At 38.8% G+C, this 16,954-nt stretch overlaps 1 protein-coding gene and 1 long non-coding RNA gene across 2 annotated transcripts; both read right to left on the bottom strand.

Annotated features, from left to right (window-relative positions):
- Positions 1 to 7,756: 7,756 nt before the first annotated feature.
- On the bottom strand, positions 7,757 to 9,148 carry LOC119794037. The gene is made up of 6 exons (XR_005282174.1): positions 8,893 to 9,148; positions 8,717 to 8,778; positions 8,483 to 8,545; positions 8,265 to 8,329; positions 8,103 to 8,170; positions 7,757 to 8,015 (listed from the first exon to the last, which is right to left on the bottom strand). It is a non-coding gene; the product is annotated as an uncharacterized LOC119794037 (long non-coding RNA).
- A 1,371-nt stretch (positions 9,149 to 10,519) lies between these two features.
- Positions 10,520 to 16,613, bottom strand: LOC119794078 (serine/threonine-protein kinase BUR1-like). Its single transcript, XM_038301424.1, has 18 exons — positions 16,366 to 16,613; positions 16,097 to 16,288; positions 15,758 to 15,939; positions 15,552 to 15,675; positions 15,180 to 15,305; positions 14,959 to 15,057; positions 14,694 to 14,881; positions 14,334 to 14,612; positions 14,187 to 14,248; positions 13,537 to 13,636; positions 13,299 to 13,451; positions 13,099 to 13,215; positions 12,877 to 12,993; positions 12,655 to 12,771; positions 12,433 to 12,549; positions 12,211 to 12,327; positions 10,783 to 10,872; positions 10,520 to 10,704 (listed from the first exon to the last, which is right to left on the bottom strand). The coding sequence occupies exons 1-18, from the start codon at positions 16,405 to 16,407 to the stop codon at positions 10,689 to 10,691; spliced, it is 2,238 nt and encodes a 745-aa protein (XP_038157352.1). The 5' UTR covers positions 16,408 to 16,613; the 3' UTR covers positions 10,520 to 10,688.
- Between the last annotated feature and the right edge of the window lie 341 nt (positions 16,614 to 16,954).

The following is a 16,954-nucleotide window of genomic DNA, read 5'->3' as shown; positions in this document are numbered from 1 at the left end:
TGATTTGACAATTCTACATTTATGAATGAAAAATTTAGCTAGACATACAATCGTATTAATACAGAGCTCATCAGTTTTACTTTGCAATATTAGACCAAAAGTGATATCGTCCCTGGAAATAATGGTTGGGAATGAAAATTGTTGTTGTTTAATCCACCTATGCAAATCACTCCAAAATGTTTGCACCACTGAACATGAGAAGAAAACATGGTCCGTAGTTTCAATGTCATTTTCACAGAACGTACATGTGTTATCATCTATACCAAAGCGAAGTCTCAATAATTCTTTAGAGGGGTAAATGTTGTTCATTATTTTGAAGTGTGTTTCTTTCACCTTTGGGGGTATAGGAAGTGCTAGATACATTGTTCTTAGTTTAGTTATTGAGCTTTTATCAAATTTTTGTAGGATTTTATTTTTATTTTGTCTTTCAGGGTAAAGGTATTCATTAAAACAGTTTCTGATAAAATGGTTAGTGCATTTCCTATCCATAATGTTAATCCCTTGAATTGACAGAGTAGCTAATTGTGGGTGAATTGGATGATATGCCAAAGTATTTTTGATTAAAGGAATAGTACACCCAAAACATGATTAGCCTTCATTTTCTACTCACCCCCATGCTGAACAACACTCTGGAGTACTTTTTTGATATCTCAAATGCATCTGGAGATCTGGGAGGCTTCTTGCTGTCTGCTGACATTCAAATAATGGAGGTCTATGGCGCCCGAGACAGAAAGGTCCATAAAAGTCCACAAAAACGTGTCAATATTCCTCCATACTGCTCGTCCAATGTAATCCAAGTGTCCTGAGTGGGTAGCATCCAGAATTTACTCGAAACGAAGTCATTTAGAACGTTTTAGATTCTAAACAGTAGTGTATAGGATTTCCTAATAGCGCCCCCATGCGCGCTCACGATTCTACGGAAGCCGGCAGACCAAACCGGAAGAAAGTGCGCATTCAGCGTCTGCTCTGCCGATAATGCAAGCGTAGAAGAAGAAATGTGCTGTTTACCTGTGCAAAGAAAGAAACAACGAAAGAAAAATGTCTGAGGACTTCAGTGATGAGGAAGAGCATGAGTTCTTTGCCGAGCTGAATGCGCTGGTTTGGTCTGCCGGCTTCCGTAGAATCGTGAGCGCGCATGGGGGCGCTATTAGGAAATCCTATACACTACTGTTTAGGCTCTAAAACGTTCTAAATGACTTCGTTTCGAGTAAATTCTGGATGCTACCCACTCAGGACACTTGGATTACATTGGACGAGCAGTATGGAGAAATATTGACACGTTTTTTGTGGACTTTTATGGACCTTTCTGCCTCGGGCACCATAGACCTCCATTATTTGAATGTCAGCAGACAGCAAGAAGCCTCCCAGATCTCCAGATGCATTTGAGATATCAAAAAAGTACTCCAGAGTGTTGTTCAGCATGGGGGTGAGTAGAAAATGAAGGCTAATCATGTTTTGGGTGTACTATTCCTTTAAAAAAACAAATTCCTGGGGTAGTGCTCTATGTAATTTGTTAAAGTCTGACTCTAAAGGTTTGAAATGATGTTTAATGCAAAATTGTTTATAATTATAAAAGGCTCCGTTGGCATCCATTAAATCTACTATGGACCATATATTTCTCCCATACCAGTCTTCAAAGAACAAAGATTTGTTGCGGTGCAGAATATATCTGTTGTTCCAGAGAACAGTTGTGTGGGGTGAGAAGTTATGCACATATAACATTTTCCAGTACAAGAGGATTTGTTTGTGAAACTCTGATAGTGTTATTGGCAATTTGACAACATTAAAGTCCGCTCTAAGAAGAAAATCCAATCCTCCAATTTTCTTGAACAAGGACCTTGGAATACAAAACCAAAAGGAGTTGCTGTGTTTGATCCAAGATTTTAACCAATTTATTTTTATGGTCCCATTTAGACAGTCAAAATCAATAACTTTGAGACCCCCATCTTTTGCGTCTTTAACCATACTGCTTTTCTTCATATAATGTGGTCTATTTCTCCAAATGAAATTTAGGTTGATTTGGTTGATAGATTTCATTAATCTTTTTGGAATGGCATTGGAATAAGCCGGGTAGATACATCTAGATAAGCATTCCATCTTAGTTAGGTAGATCCGTCCTAGTATTGATAAGTCCCTCTGCAACCATAAGTTTAGTCGTGACTATAGTCCTGCTTTACACGACGGTCACGGCAGACCGACCGCTTTGGCCTATGGGCGCTGACGTGATTTGGTAGCGCCATCTTTGGGCGGTCGACTATGGCAAGCCACGAAGGCCACTTTTCGCATTAAATTATGGCGTTAAGATTGAAAGTAACCCGCTAAAATAGTGGCCTTCTTAGCTTTAACTACTGATGGATATACAGGAATACAGTGACACAAGTCTCAACTCCTCTGAGATAGCACAGGATGCAATTTTTGGCAATTTATTATTATTAATTTTTAATTCAGTGTATAACATGAATGCATAAATACCTCATTTTATTTCAGTGTTAAATTCTGTTTAAAATAACAGATAATTAAAAATGTCTCCGGACCTTTACTGGCTGAAGATTTTCTTTATTAAGACCCCACTGATTTTTAATTGGTTGCCCCTGGTTTAATGTTTATAAATATTTATGTCACGTCTTGTGCGCCATCCAGAGTGGGAATTTAACCCATGAGACCCCTGAAAGCCTCAAAAGCAATATTTAAAGGGGGTCTTAAATTGTGTCAAAAAATGTAAAATAAAATATTTTTTTGTCACTATTGGTCACTAAAATGTTTTTAAGCTCAACATGTCCAGTATTTAAAATTAAAAAAATTTATTAACAAATATGTTCTGTTTTTTGCTAAGTGTAGCCAGCCAATCCTGTTCACGTATGCAAATTAGCCATGGACAAATTCGACCCATTTCCATTCGTCAGAAGCTGGATTAAAGCAGGACATCGCCTCTCTTCCGCCTGGAAACCAGGACGGCAACCACAAGAATTCGAGCCGAGGCATCTTTGGTCGATTCTAACTTAAGGTAAGAGGCTATTTTATAAATTGTCCTGTATGTAGGCCTTGACTTTGGTTGTGGTCTTAGTGAAGCAGCCTGGCCTTGGAGTTGGAGAATGATTGTATATGTGCTGCATGTTTGTGTGTGAAAGAGAGAGACAGACAGACAGTCTTTGTGCATGTGTGTGTTGTCATAGACTGACTGTCTGTTCAGGCTCTTGCCCGCTCCACCAGATTCACAGAAAGCTTCATCCACCAAGCTGTCAGGAAGCTGACATCCCCCTCCCCTCCAAAAAAAAAAAAAAACACTCCGGACAAACTGTATCCTGCACTACTATTATTACTATATTTATTTACTGTTCTTTTGCACTGTAACTGTTACAAATATATCTTACATAATTGGTAATAATAATTCTATTTTTTTTCTGCTGCCATTACCATCTGCCTTTTTGCACTAGCATAAGTATTGTATATTTTATATTATTGTACATTTTATATTTTATTGTGAAATTGAATGTTTAAATTTTAATATTAGGAACTGATCTTATCTGTTGTGCCTGTGCACTTTATCTGTTTCACTGTTGGTGAATGAGAAACGTCCTCTCGTGTCCTTCTGTCTGGTGAATGTGAAGATTTGACATTAAAGCTGACTTTGACTTTGACATTGAAATGTTATAGGGCTACTGCATATTGAAAAAAATTTAGATCGGTATTGTGCAACAATCTGGAGATGGTCAATATGGTCTGATAAAAAGTACATTTATATGCATGCTTAAGCCAGAATGATGAATTTGACGTTTAAATATGATTTCTCGTCGACTTTAAATCTCAACCTGTCTATTTCTCCATTTAGACCAAAGTTGAGGTCACCCCCAATACTTAGAGAACAGTCCCTGTGCTTTGAAAGTGCTTTGTGGAAGAATGAGGGGTCGTCAACATTTGGACCATATATGTTGACAATACATAACTTTTGGTTATGAATAGATATTTTAATTATGATAAATCTGCCTTCAGGATCAATAATTTTGTCTAATAAAGTAAAACTGAGGTTTTTGTGGATTAAAATTGCTACTCCTCTCTGGCTATAGTTATATCAGGTGGCAAACACATCAGAAAACTCAGGGGAGTTAAGATCACTTACAGTTGCCGCTGATTTAGGGGTTTCTTGAAATAAGACAACATCTGCATTTAATCTTTTAAGCTGGTTAAAAATCTTAAACTGGTTCTCTCTGGTGCAGGCTCCATGCACATCCCATGTCACAAACATTACATTCACCATAGGTGTGAGTGAGAAGATGAAAAGTACATCCCTCTGAATAAATAGTTATACCTAGACCCAGGTAGCATCAAACCGTGTGCTTGTGATTGTGTGAACCACAGGGAAGAAGCAGACAAATAAGTAAAAGGAAGACAGAGAATTAAGAAAGTGCAATGAGTAAGAAAAGGTGAAAGAAGAACCCCAGCCCATGCTTCCTGTACCCAGCTGTAACAGCCATACCGTGCAAACGTGCTCTAGAGCTGTGCATTTATTTAATTTATCACCAAGAAATGTTCTATTCACTTTAATCAGGTGTCACATGCTTTAAATCCACCTGTTGTGCATCTAATAAAGCCAAGGAGTAATCTTCTGATCCCTGTACAACTGACCATTAATATAAAGTTTGTCAACTGCTACCGTAGCTCTGATGCCTTCACTGATATATTTCTTCCTGATTGGGAATAAGACTCGCTTCGATCTAATACTTCCTTTGGAAACTGGTCATTAACGCTAAAATTTGTTCCTCTCAGCTCTCTGCCCTGACTCCTGACCTGCTCGTTTTGCTTGTAATGCTCAAACTTAGCTGCAATTGCTCTAGGGCGGGATTTATCAGGCTTCTGAGCCGGGAACGCGATGGAAGGTGATGTTTTTTACCTGGTCCGCTGGGATTTTCAGCTTCTTCTGGAGGAACTCACGGACTGTTGCCTCAGGGTCTCCTTCTTGCTGCTCATTCCTGCGAAGACCAGATTATCTCTCATGCTCCATCTTGAATGTCCAGAATGGATTCCTTAATCTTTTTATTTTCGCCGGACAGCTGGATCATCCCCTCTGTGAGTTTGGTGACTTCCCCCTTCAGCGCTTTGTTCTCGGCGGTGACGGAGGCCAGCTGAGCTTGGCTGAATTCCAGCGACTCCCTCAAAGCTTGAAACTCCTTATGCAGGACTTCTACCAGGGCGAGGCGGGCGTTAGAGACTGCAATTTTTCTCGTCAGTATTATTAACATTCACGTGATTGGGACGGTACAGGATTAAACATAAACGGGAGCAGACGGGAGTGGGAGCAAACCAATAATAACTAAAAAAAAACTAGGATCGCCAAAAAATGAAATAAAATAGAAAGAAAAAAAATCCAGTACTGGCGCGGCGCCGCCATTTTGTAGTTTTTTTCCTTGAAGCCTACACTATAATGCGAGTCAAAAAACTACACGACTCAAAAACCAACAGTGCTTCCGCTCTGAGTTTTTCACCCGTGCAAAAAAAAAACCCAACAAGAATGGGTGGGTTCAGGAGCGGGAGTCATTCTGAATGGGAGCGGGATGGGAGTGGGAGTAATTTCACCAGGAGTGGGACGGGACAGGATTTAGATTTCTACTCTGGCCCGGGATCGGGACGGGACACAATTTTTTTCTGTGGGAGTGGGACGGACAGGAGTGAAAATCCACTCCCGTGTCAGTCTCTAGCGGGCGTCCAAGCTGGTTAGCTTTTCGTCGATGGATTCCAGGACGTCGCTGTAGCTCCTGTCTGGAGACAAAGTGGAGGTAGAAGCAGCACTGGTTGAACTAGATCGTTTGGTAGAAGGTGTGTTTGTGGATGCAGGATTCCTTGGCTTCCCCATTACGATGTTGTCAAAACACTCGTCCAGGTAGCTCTCCAGGCTCGTCAAGGTCTCGTCTTCCAGTTTGTTCCGTCGGAAATACGGTACAATTATCAATGTTTAAACCTGCTTTGTTTTATTTACATTTATTGGCTTACTTACCTGAGTGGAAAGGTTTTTTGAATTACCCGTATGTCGCCATTTTACTTACACACACAGCTCTCGTGAGATCTCAGCTGCACATCCCTCTGAGACGAAGTTTGAGCATGTAAGACGAGGTTAGACTAGGACCCATCCTTACTTTAAGATAAGATTTGTTAACCATTTAAGTAATTCAGATTCTGCTTCTTACACGTAACCAGCAGGTGCATAACATCTGGACCGAGAAATTAAATAAAAATCTTGGCTGAGGAAAGCCAGAGAGGGAGGGGTTGAGCTGAGTAAATGCAAAGGGCATTGATAAAGGGTTTGAACAGTTTAAGACTTACTCAAATGACATAAGTAATAACTACATTAAGATCTCAGTCATTGATTAGGACGTGAGAGCAATGGTGTCAAGGTGCAGCGTGCCTATGCAAGGGCTTATTACAGTTCAAGAGAAGGAGGCCCAAATGTGTGTGGGTTTGAAATGAGCTCTGTGGGACCTCAGCTAAGGTACAAAGGGTTGTTTTTTAATGTGATGTTAGTTTGTTGTGTTTGTTTCTGCCGGTAAAGTTAATTCAAAGTTTTGGTTTTCATTTCTCTTGTTTCTATATATAGTATGAGAGTCGACCCCTGCCTGGTGGCATGGATCTCCAGCTACCTCACAGACAGGCCACAGTATTTCAGGCTGAAAGAGACCATCTCTGAAACAGTAGTCAGTAGCACTGGCGCCCCCCAGGGTGCAGTACTGCCCCCTGTCCTCTTCACCTTTTACACCTCGAACTTATGTTACAACTCTGAACTGTGTCACATACAGAAGTACGCAGATGACACAGCCATCGTGGGGTGTATCAGGGACAACAGAGAGGGGGAGTACAGGAGTCAGATGGGGGGCTTTGCCACCCGGTGCCACAGCAACCACCTGGAGCTCAACATCTCCAAAACAAAGGAGCCGGTCATAGACTTAATGTGTTAAATCCAGTTTGTGTGTTTCTTCTCTCTCCACCACCAGGTGGTACTCTGTCCTTGTTGGGCCTCCCTGCACACCTGCGGCTCGTTGGTTCATTTCTGGCAGAGTATTTGAGCAGTGGGCTGACACTACCTCAACGCCAGTGTTTGCCAGTTTTGGGTACTCTAGCCAAGCTGAGATTAGCAGAGTCTAACCTAGATTTGTTTGTCTGAGTCTTAAGAGTTTTTTGTCTTTGCTCTTTGGCAGGAAGCCTTCCTGTGAAAACTGGATACCTGGACCTTCTCCCCCTGGAAGGAATTACTAAGTTGACACTGAGCAGGGGAAAACCTCCACAACCCATTTAAATCCCTATCAGAAAACCAAGTGACAGTCCGCTCCTTTACTCCTCTGGGTCCAACGTAAGCCTACCTGTCCACTCTCCAACAAGTTCCCTCTTCTCTGGATAATCCCGCACAGACTGGATTCAAGGATTGACAAGAGCCCCTTCAAGTGGGAGTCCCTCGCCAGCATATTCAAGCCGCAGTATCATTTCCCACGACCCCTGAACTAATCTCTGTGATCTCCCCTTCAGATTTTCCAGTTTCGGTTCACCAGTTCACTGAGTTCCAGATCCACCCTCTGTTAACATTACATCAAATAAACCTGTTTTACTCTTCCCCTTGTTCTCCGAGTGGTTTCTCTGCATGTGGGTCAGATTCCTTAAACCGATCATGACAATTTGGTACTTTGGTAATTGTAAAGAAGAATTTTCAAACAGTTTAAGTGAATCTTATAAGAAATATTATAATGAAGGAAGAGAAATAAATTAAAAGATGCCATTCAATTATTTCAAGCTTTTATTTATGGAGTAGCAATTTGGAAGCCCACATGATTAAGACACCTCCCTCAAGCGGGCAAGGAAAAACTCCCAGAATGAGCCATTGATGGCTGAGCCTGGAAGAAACCTTGAGAAGGACCACACAAGAGGGAACCCCCTTCCTGGGTATTCTGAGTGTCTAGTGGGCTTAAAAACTCAAAGGGTGCCAATTTCTTCTGTCTCCTAAAGTATGGTTCCAGCGTCGCTCCGATCTGGTTCCTCTGGTGACCAAAGATTAAAAAAGCATATCATTAAATGAATCAGAAAGGTTGAATATATATTCTTCACATTCTAATCAGAAAACCCACCATAAAGAGGTTAGACTCCATGGCTAGCGGAGCTGTAACCTGGTTCTTCTCCTTAACTGAGCTGCAGCCTGTGTTAAAAAAGCATAATTAATTATTTCCGTATTTTCATAGTTTAAAGAAATCTGACCTAAACTCCAAAAGGGGCAAAGCAGAGATATTTACCTCTCTGTGTTTGTTTCCTCTGCCTTATTATTTTCTTCTTTCCCTCTCTAGAAACATTCACAAATCTAAAAGGAGAAATAAAATGAAATCAAGGAAATATTTATATTTTTCTCTAATCTTATCCACTATATAATGCAGATAAGGATAATTTATCATGCAGATTGATGTAAGTTTGTCATAAATTCATGAAGAAAACAAATATACTTGTATTATATTACCTGTATTCATTGAAGCTCGCCTTTGATTGGATGTAAAGGAGAAGCTTTCATGATTTTAGGAAACTGTAAACATGGAAAGGAGAAAAAAAAAAACAACCTTCAAAAAACACAATCTAAGTTATTTACACTCTTTAATATTAAAACAAATTAGAAATTAAACAAATGAATACAGATTTTGATTAGTATAAAAATCCAGAAACTCTTCAGATCAGTTGAAATTTCTCATGACTTCACCTTAACCACTGAGGTTTATCTCCACTTTCAGTTATAAGGTCACCAAGCATCACTATGGAAAACTGTAAACACACAAAACAGAAAAGAAATATCCCTAAATATGTGAAACTTGAACAATAATCAGATCTAGATATATAATATTTTATGTTAAATTTAGAGGAAAAATCTAATATTACTTCTTTTGTTCTCCTGAAAAGTGCAGCTGATGAAGAATGCTTCACGGTGTCGGCCAACTGTAAAACAGAGACGAGAAAAAACACAAGAAGGACAAAACAATAACAAAAAACAACAACAAAAAACACAGCAATAAACAAAATTAAGAAACACTACACTACACTATAAATCTACAACAGTGACAACAGTAAAAAAATAGTTTTATAACTTAAAGCTACAGTGTGTAATTTTCAGCGACATCTAGCGGTCAGACTGCAGACCGCAGCAACATGAACATCTCCCCCCCACCGCTTCTCCCCCCCAACAGTACGGCGAGCGTTACGGGACAAAATGTCTTCCACGACGTCCGCATCACCTACCTTCTCAAGTGATGAGGTTTGTTTACATAGATAATTTTACAGATAGTATTTCATTAGTCTGTGTAGGGTATAGATTTCATGTAGAATTAAGATAATAAATATACCCGTTTTTTTTTCTACATCGTTGTGACGTTTTGGTGAGCTGCTTTGCTTGAAGATCTCCAAAGGAGCCGGAGAGAAGTAACCGAGGAATATATCCAGAAAATTATTTTACAGAAAATTACTGAATCATTACCTGTGAAACGTCAGGGACGTTGCTGAATAAGTATACTGGAGAGTAACAGCATCATCACGCAGCATGTTATTGTAATGGGCGATCTCGCAATCGCTAGTTTGTTGGCTCTGCGCAGCCGTAGCGCAAAGATGTCTGCCTCCATGGCTGCGAGACCCGCTCCTATGTAATTATAAATAACGAATTCTAAGGCAACGCAAATATTAAGGTTAAGAGGCTGAGCTCGTAGATGATTATAAATAACATAGTTATGTATAATATATTACAGTTCTGACTGTATATCCCTGTAATTATTACACACTGTAGCTTTAAAGGTATAGAGGAAGATTTAGGTGTGAACTCTCTAAATAAGTGGTCCTCCTAAATGTCAATCATTCTGGTGGGGCGGGTCTTTTAAAAAAGTTGCGAAAATCCTCCACAATACCTTTAACATTAACACCAATCAAAACAAAAAACAAAATGGAAATAATGACAAACAGAATCATTACAAAATAATAATTAAAAAAAGTACAAAATTGAAATAAAAATAAAGAAAAAAAGTACAAGACAAGTAAAAAACAGTGATTACTACCATTACACAGTTCAGAACCTACATTTTTTGCCCATGTGCTCATATTTCCATCCTTCCTTTTTCCATTTGTTATATGGAAACAAATATTTAAGAATTGTAAGCGAAATTTTGTGTTTTTAAACCATAATTGATCAATACATTTATTTCTGATGAATGATATCTACATTCATAATAATGATAAAGTCATATTTAACTTTAATGAAATATCTTGATTCTAAAAGTCATGGATGATTGGGAACCTAATGGACACCAAACGAGAGGTGGGGTGGGGTTGGGGGGGTTAGGGGAGCCGGAGTACCCGGAGAGAACCCAAACACGCATGGAGAAAACAGGCCATGGTAGGACTCAGCTTTTACAACTGAACCACCATGAAGCCTAGCGTTAGCTTTTTCATGTTTATTTCCCTAATTTATCAAAAATATATTAAAAACTAGGATGGAAAAAAAAAAGGTGCAAAAACAGGATATGGAATAAAGGGAGGAAGGAAAAAGGAGGTAGGGACACAAGGGACTATTTGTTCTACGAGCAAAGGGGCAAAATAATCTGGAGCTGAACCAAAACATCAACACAAACACTTTCTGCTACTACTAGTACTATCACACAGAGCAGATTTCAGTGTCTTTTTCGATTCCTCTTTCACTTGTTGTGTGTTCTGCAAAGATAACAAGTTGAGTTGCATGTTATTAAAGGTTAAACTCTTTCAAACTAAATCCCATCAATGTAAACCTACCTGTTTGCTGTCTGAGGAGCTACTGTTGGACTATCCTGAGGATGGCTATTCTTTCTCCACTTTCTCACTGGAGAGTTTGAGTCATCACTCCTACAAAGGTAAAATAAAAATATATATAAGTGTAAAATATTTAATGGTTACTTTGCCAAAAATGTAAAACTGCAACACTTTAATGCTACGTTCAAACCGCTAGCAGCAGAAGCAGCTAGTTTCCATGCAAAGTCAATAGTTGACGCGCATCAAGGTCTGGCTGTGTGTCTGAGCATCTGAAGCGCTCAACACGCTTCACAAGCAGCAGCTGCTGGAGTTGGAAAAATGTAACTTTTGCTGCTGGACGTGCCACATCAACCAATCAGAGTAGCTGATCTGTGAGCTGGCAGAGAGTCAGACACAGCATTGCTGATGCAGATCTCTATAATCAAACCTCTGAAACACTTTATTAACGCCTAAATTAACTTAAAATGTCGAAACATGACGGCAAATATTTTCAATTTTATTATTCTGGTGCCTGCAGTTTGGATTATGTATGTGAAAAACACTAACATCTACTTCCGGCCGCAGCGAACAGTAGCGGAAAGCCGCAAAGAGGTTACCGGGCCGGAGCCTGCTGTTGAGCGGCATTCCCAGTGACAGCGCACCGCCAGTGTACGGGGGTCTGAGCGGCTCAGACAGCGAAATAATATTTGAAGACAGGATGGAAATCTTAATGAACTGACTGCACAGAGGAAGCGTTCAGGTGGACTTTCTCACTTCACTCTGTTTAAGGGTCTTCTTTGGTTTGGACGACTGAGAATCTTCACCAGCATAAAGGATAGAGACCCAGTGCGCATCAGACTCACTTTTCGACCGCTCTGCCTAGAGCCGCAAAGATGCTTCAGTCGCACGTCAGAACTAAACTTGTACAAGCATCAAAAATGAAGCAGCGCGTGTGTTTTTGCTACCCCTGCTGTTGGCGGTGTGAATGTAACATATGATTATTAGAGGTTTTACCTTTTTCTTTTTCTCCGGCTGTTATCCACAACTTTTGATGTTTCTGCAGCTGGAGACTTTTGGGAGTCACTAGTGGAATTGCTCTTTCTCTCTGGAGATTTCAAGTCCTCTCTTCTACACAGGCAGAATAGAAAATATATAAGTTTAAACTATTTCATAGTAACTTTGTCAAAAATGTAAAAATGGCAAATCTTTAAAATTTATTAAAAGAGGTCTTACCTTTTTCTTTTTCTCCGGCTGTTATCCACAACTTTTGATGTTTCTGCAGCTGGAGACTTTTGGGAGTCACTAGTGGAATTGCTCTTTCTCTCTGGAGATTTCAAGTCCTCTCTTCTACACAGGCAGAATAGAAAATATATAAGTTTAAACTATTTCATAGTAACTTTGTCAAAAATGTAAAAATGGCAAATCTTTAAAATTTATTAAAAGAGGTTTTACCTTTTTCTTTTTCTCCGGCTGTTATCCACAACTTCTGATGTTTCTGCAACAGCCGGAGACTTTTGGGATTCACTAGTGGAATTGCTCTTTCTCTCTGGAGATTTCAAGTCCTCTCTTCTACATAGGCAGAATAGAAAACATATAAGTTTAAACTATTTCATAGTAACTTTGTCAAAAATGTAAAAACGGCAAATCTTTAAAATTTATTAAAAGAGGTTTTACCTTTTTCTTTTTCTCCGGCTGTTATCCACAACTTCTGATGTTTCTGCAACAGCCGGAGACTTTTGGGATTCACTAGTGGAATTGCTCTTTCTCTCTGGAGATTTCAAGTCCTCTCTTCTACATAGGCAGAATAGAAAACATATAAGTTTAAACTATTTCATAGTAACTTTGTCAAAAATGTAAAAACGGCAAATCTTTAAAATTTATTAAAAGAGGTTTTACCTTTTTCTTTTTCTCCGGCTGTTATCCACAACTTCTGATGTTTCTGCAACAGCCGGAGACTTTTGGGATTCACTAGTGGAATTTCTCTTTCTCTCTGGAGATTTCAAGTCCTCTCTTCTACACAGGCAGAATAGAAAATATATAAGTTTAAACTATTTCATAGTAACTTTGTCAAAAATGTAAAAACGGCAAATCTTTAAAATTTATTAAAAGAGGTTTTACCTTTTTCTTTTTCTCCGGCTGTTATCCACAACTTCTGATGTTTCTGCAACAGCCGGAGACTTTTGGGATTCACTAGTGGAATTGCTCTTTCTCTCTGGAGATTTCAAGTCCTCTCTTCTACACAGGCAGGATAGAAAATATATAAGTTTAAACTATTACATAGTAACTTTGTCAAAAATGTAAAAACAGCAAATCTTTAAAATTGTTTATTAGAGGTTTTACCTTTTTCTTTTTCTCCGGCTTTTACCCACAACTTCTGATGTTTCTGCAACAGCCGGAGACTTTTGGGAGTCACTGGTGGAATTGCTCTTTCTCCGCTTTCTCTCTGGTGACGTACTTCTGCACAGAAACACAATAACTAAGTCAACTATTTAAGGGCCAGTCTAAAATATATTTTTTTAAGCATGTGAAACATTACCTACCCTTCTCTACCCTGATCCCTCTCAGTGTCTATCCTTTGTTTCCTCTTATATCTGAGGTTATACTTAGAAACTACTTCAGAGGGAGCCTGCTGTGATTCATGGAGGTCCATAATCACCTTTCTCTTCTTACTTACTGGTGATTCACTTCTTGGACTAAGAGTAAAGCAACAAAAATGCATTATTAAAGGTTATAAGTTTCTTAAAGTGTAATAAACCATCTAAAGCTCACGTTATTTACCCGCTAAAATGCAGAATTTTGGAAGCATCGCAGCTCCTCTGTCCTTCAGGGTTTACTGTGACTGTTATGCATGACAAGTCGGTTTGAGTTCCTGTAGACACTGTTGGTAAACACATAAGAAAATAGGTTAGTAGCAGCAATATTTTATATCTCAATATAATGAGATAGTAACTCAATATAATGAGATAGTAACTCATTATATTGAGTTACTATTTCATTATAATGAGAAATTTTTTTTTTTTTTTTTTACAGAGTGGCGAAAACGGGCTTCCATAAATTTCTATTCATAAATTACAAAATTCAACTGAAGCTTTTTTCCTTTGTAAATACCAAAAGCAGCTTTCTATTCTGTTTACGGGGGAGTGGCGGCCAGTGGTTAGGGCACTTTGCTTGGAATCCAGAGGTTCTGAGTTCGAGTCCCACTCCCACTGACTGCCACTCTGGGTCCCTGAGCAAAGACCCTTAACCCCACACTGCTCCCCACACAATGGCAGCCCACTGCTCTCCAAGGGGATGGGTTAAATACAGAGTTAATTTCATTACACTGTACTTGTGACAGTGTAATGACAATAATTAAAATAAAAAAACGCTGTAATATCCTGAAATGATCCAATATCAATAAACTCTGGTAAAACTAAATGCAGACCTACCTGTATCTGCCTCTTCTAAATCAGTGTCCAAGTTCTTTGCTGGTATAGAGCTCTGCGTGTCTCTGGCAAAGCAAGTAGAGTGAAAGGGTTTTAATTTGAACATGTTTATTACATAGAAACATTTCATGAAATGAATAAAAAACTCACCTGTTAGGGCTCAGCGGTGCCTCAGAGGAAAACCGCCTCCTTTTTCTTGCTCCTTTAGACCTGGAGGAAACATCTTTTTCTACTTTTGGTTCCTGTGAGTAGAAAGATGTCCCTTCCTCTTTCGATAAGAAGCTCAGTTGTTCTTGTTGTTGTGAGTTTTCATGGAGGCTGAGACTAGTAGAGAAGGCTAAGGCAGTGTCTGAGATAAGAGGGTGGTCCCAGTGATTTTTCCAATTAGGATCCCGGCAGATCTCCATTGCATCACAACATGATTTGAAACTGAAAGAAAATAAAACATTGAATGAAAACAAGACCAGGAACATGAAAGGGACTTAATGAACAATGATATTGTCCACTTACTAAAAACTGTTGCTGTGGTTCTTTGCTTGGTACTCCATGGTTATAAATGGATTTTCAAGGAGTAAGCTTGGAGTGATGCGTTTGTCTGCATCTAAATTAAGCATATTCTTTAGAAGCTCCACAAAGTCCTCTTGGTCCTCAAGTTCTGCTGTGGTGTCCTCATCCGACAGATGAAAGGGAGACTTCATCTGGATGAGGATCAAATGTCAGTGATGTCAATTTAACAAGACAGGCTAGAATTTAAAGGCCAAAGTGTGATATTTACCGTCAGGATGTCATTTAGGGACTTCGGAGACTGAATCTCCTTTTGGTCGAATAAAGAGACACTAAGGTGATTGCAGAGACTCCTGTAGTTATCATGGCTCTAAAGAAAAAAAAAAACATGTATTTCTTTATGACCTTTTTCATATCAGATCTAATCAGAAAATAGGAAACAAAAACCAAAAATCATTTAATCTTTAAATTAAACAGATGAAATATTCGAACCTTCAGTGACCACCGTCTACAGCCTCCCCTTCTGTTCCTCTTCTTTCGGAAATAATATCTTGTGTTCTCTCCTCTTTTTAAAACCCTCTGTGGGATTTGTCCTCGTGCCTGAATGATAAGTTGAAGCTGTAAAAAGTCAAAAGTAAACTTTTAAATTAGGAAAGTTACATTAGTTGCATAATACCAGAAATTGTTGAGATCCAAGGTTTATTTGTTATTTTTTATCTAAGTTGCCAAGTTTCATGTTAATTAACTTCGTGCTTTAATTTCTTCAATCAATGCTTGGATTTTTTTTACTGATTTAAAACCTCATAAAGTAAAACATATTGAAGCAGGTTAAGCTAAAAGTGATTTTTTAGGTTTTCTTCTCACCATGTTGTATTCATTTCTTGCAGGGAAGAGCAGAGTTCCGAGGAATAACTCGGCAGCAATGCAGCCCAGAGACCACATGTCAATGGCTGATGAGAAGGGAATTCCCAGAATGACCTCTGGAGCTCTGGAGAAGGAAAAATAAAAGCATTGAACATATTTTAATTTGAATGAAGATAAAATCTGAAATAGGTTCTCCTCTTATTTACCTGTATACATATGGTTGAACGCCTGAATCCAGCTTTGGTTCTGGGACGTGGCAGGCCAAGCCAAAATCAATGATCTTAATCTTCAAGGGCTTTTTGACATGGTCCACCAGCATGATGTTATCTGGCTTCAGATCAGTGTGAACGATTTTTTCCTTTTGCAGTAGATCAAGTGCTGTGGCGATCTAAATACAGAGAGGAAACAGAAACAATAGAAAGCTGTTTACTACTTTTTTTTTTTTAACAAGAATTCCTAAATTTCCCAAAAAACTTTGTGTTAAAATCTGAACTTTTTTGCAAAGTGAAACTAAGAGCCATGGTTTTAGTGTAAAAGAATCCTACCTGATGCAGGATTGGGCGGATTTCCTTCACAGTCAGAGAACGGTCTGGTCTCTCATGTTGAAAATCAAACAGACTCATATGAAGCATCTCAAAATCAAAACAGATCTTTTGCTTGTACATAAAAGCATCGTTGCATCGGATAAAGTTGAATCTGTCGGGATCATATTGTCTCATTTTCCAAAGGATCTCCGCCTGCAGAACAGAAGATGGTTGTGAGATTGGTTCATAATCTTAAAACGCGTTTATCAAAAATAAAAACTTGCTCCTACCTCATTTCTGGCCTGAGCTGTCAGGAATTTGCTCTTGGTCATCTTTACAGCCACTGTTTCAGTTGTGGCTGTTTTTATACACTTGGCTACTGTTCCATAGCTGCCCTCTCCAATGAAAGACAAAATCAGATATTTAGAGGATGGAGAGGAGAGAGTCCCTATGATTTTTAGGGGTTTATCTTCAGCAGAAGATGATGATGTTTCTCCTTCCTCTTCAGTTAAAGAAGTAGTTGTCCCTTCCCGATAATCCATACTCTGTAGTGAGATAAAAGGAAGGAACAAGTGTGAGCGAATAGTTTGTGATAATTGAAGGAGAAAACAATATTAGCGCTTACAGTTTCAGGTTTATCATAACCTCTAATAGCCTAAAATATCCCACAATGCATCTCTCAGTTTAAAGTGTCAGATCTTTTTCTTAAAGATGAGGCTTTTACATACTGTTAATCTGCACTCACAAAAATATTTCACCCAAATTTTAGAATTTAGGGTAAATTTATTACATAACAAATTTTCATTTACGTATTTTACATCATTGTAACACAAAACTATTAATAAACCTTCTGGGATTCATTTTATACAAAAATATAAT

The sequence above is a fragment of the Cyprinodon tularosa genome, unplaced genomic scaffold (genome assembly GCF_016077235.1).
Source record: "Cyprinodon tularosa strain WSP-4 unplaced genomic scaffold, ASM1607723v1 ctg467, whole genome shotgun sequence".
Taxonomy (NCBI): domain Eukaryota; kingdom Metazoa; phylum Chordata; class Actinopteri; order Cyprinodontiformes; family Cyprinodontidae; genus Cyprinodon; species Cyprinodon tularosa.
Note: the sequence above shows the minus strand (reverse complement) of the source record. Positions and strands in the feature narration are given on the sequence as shown.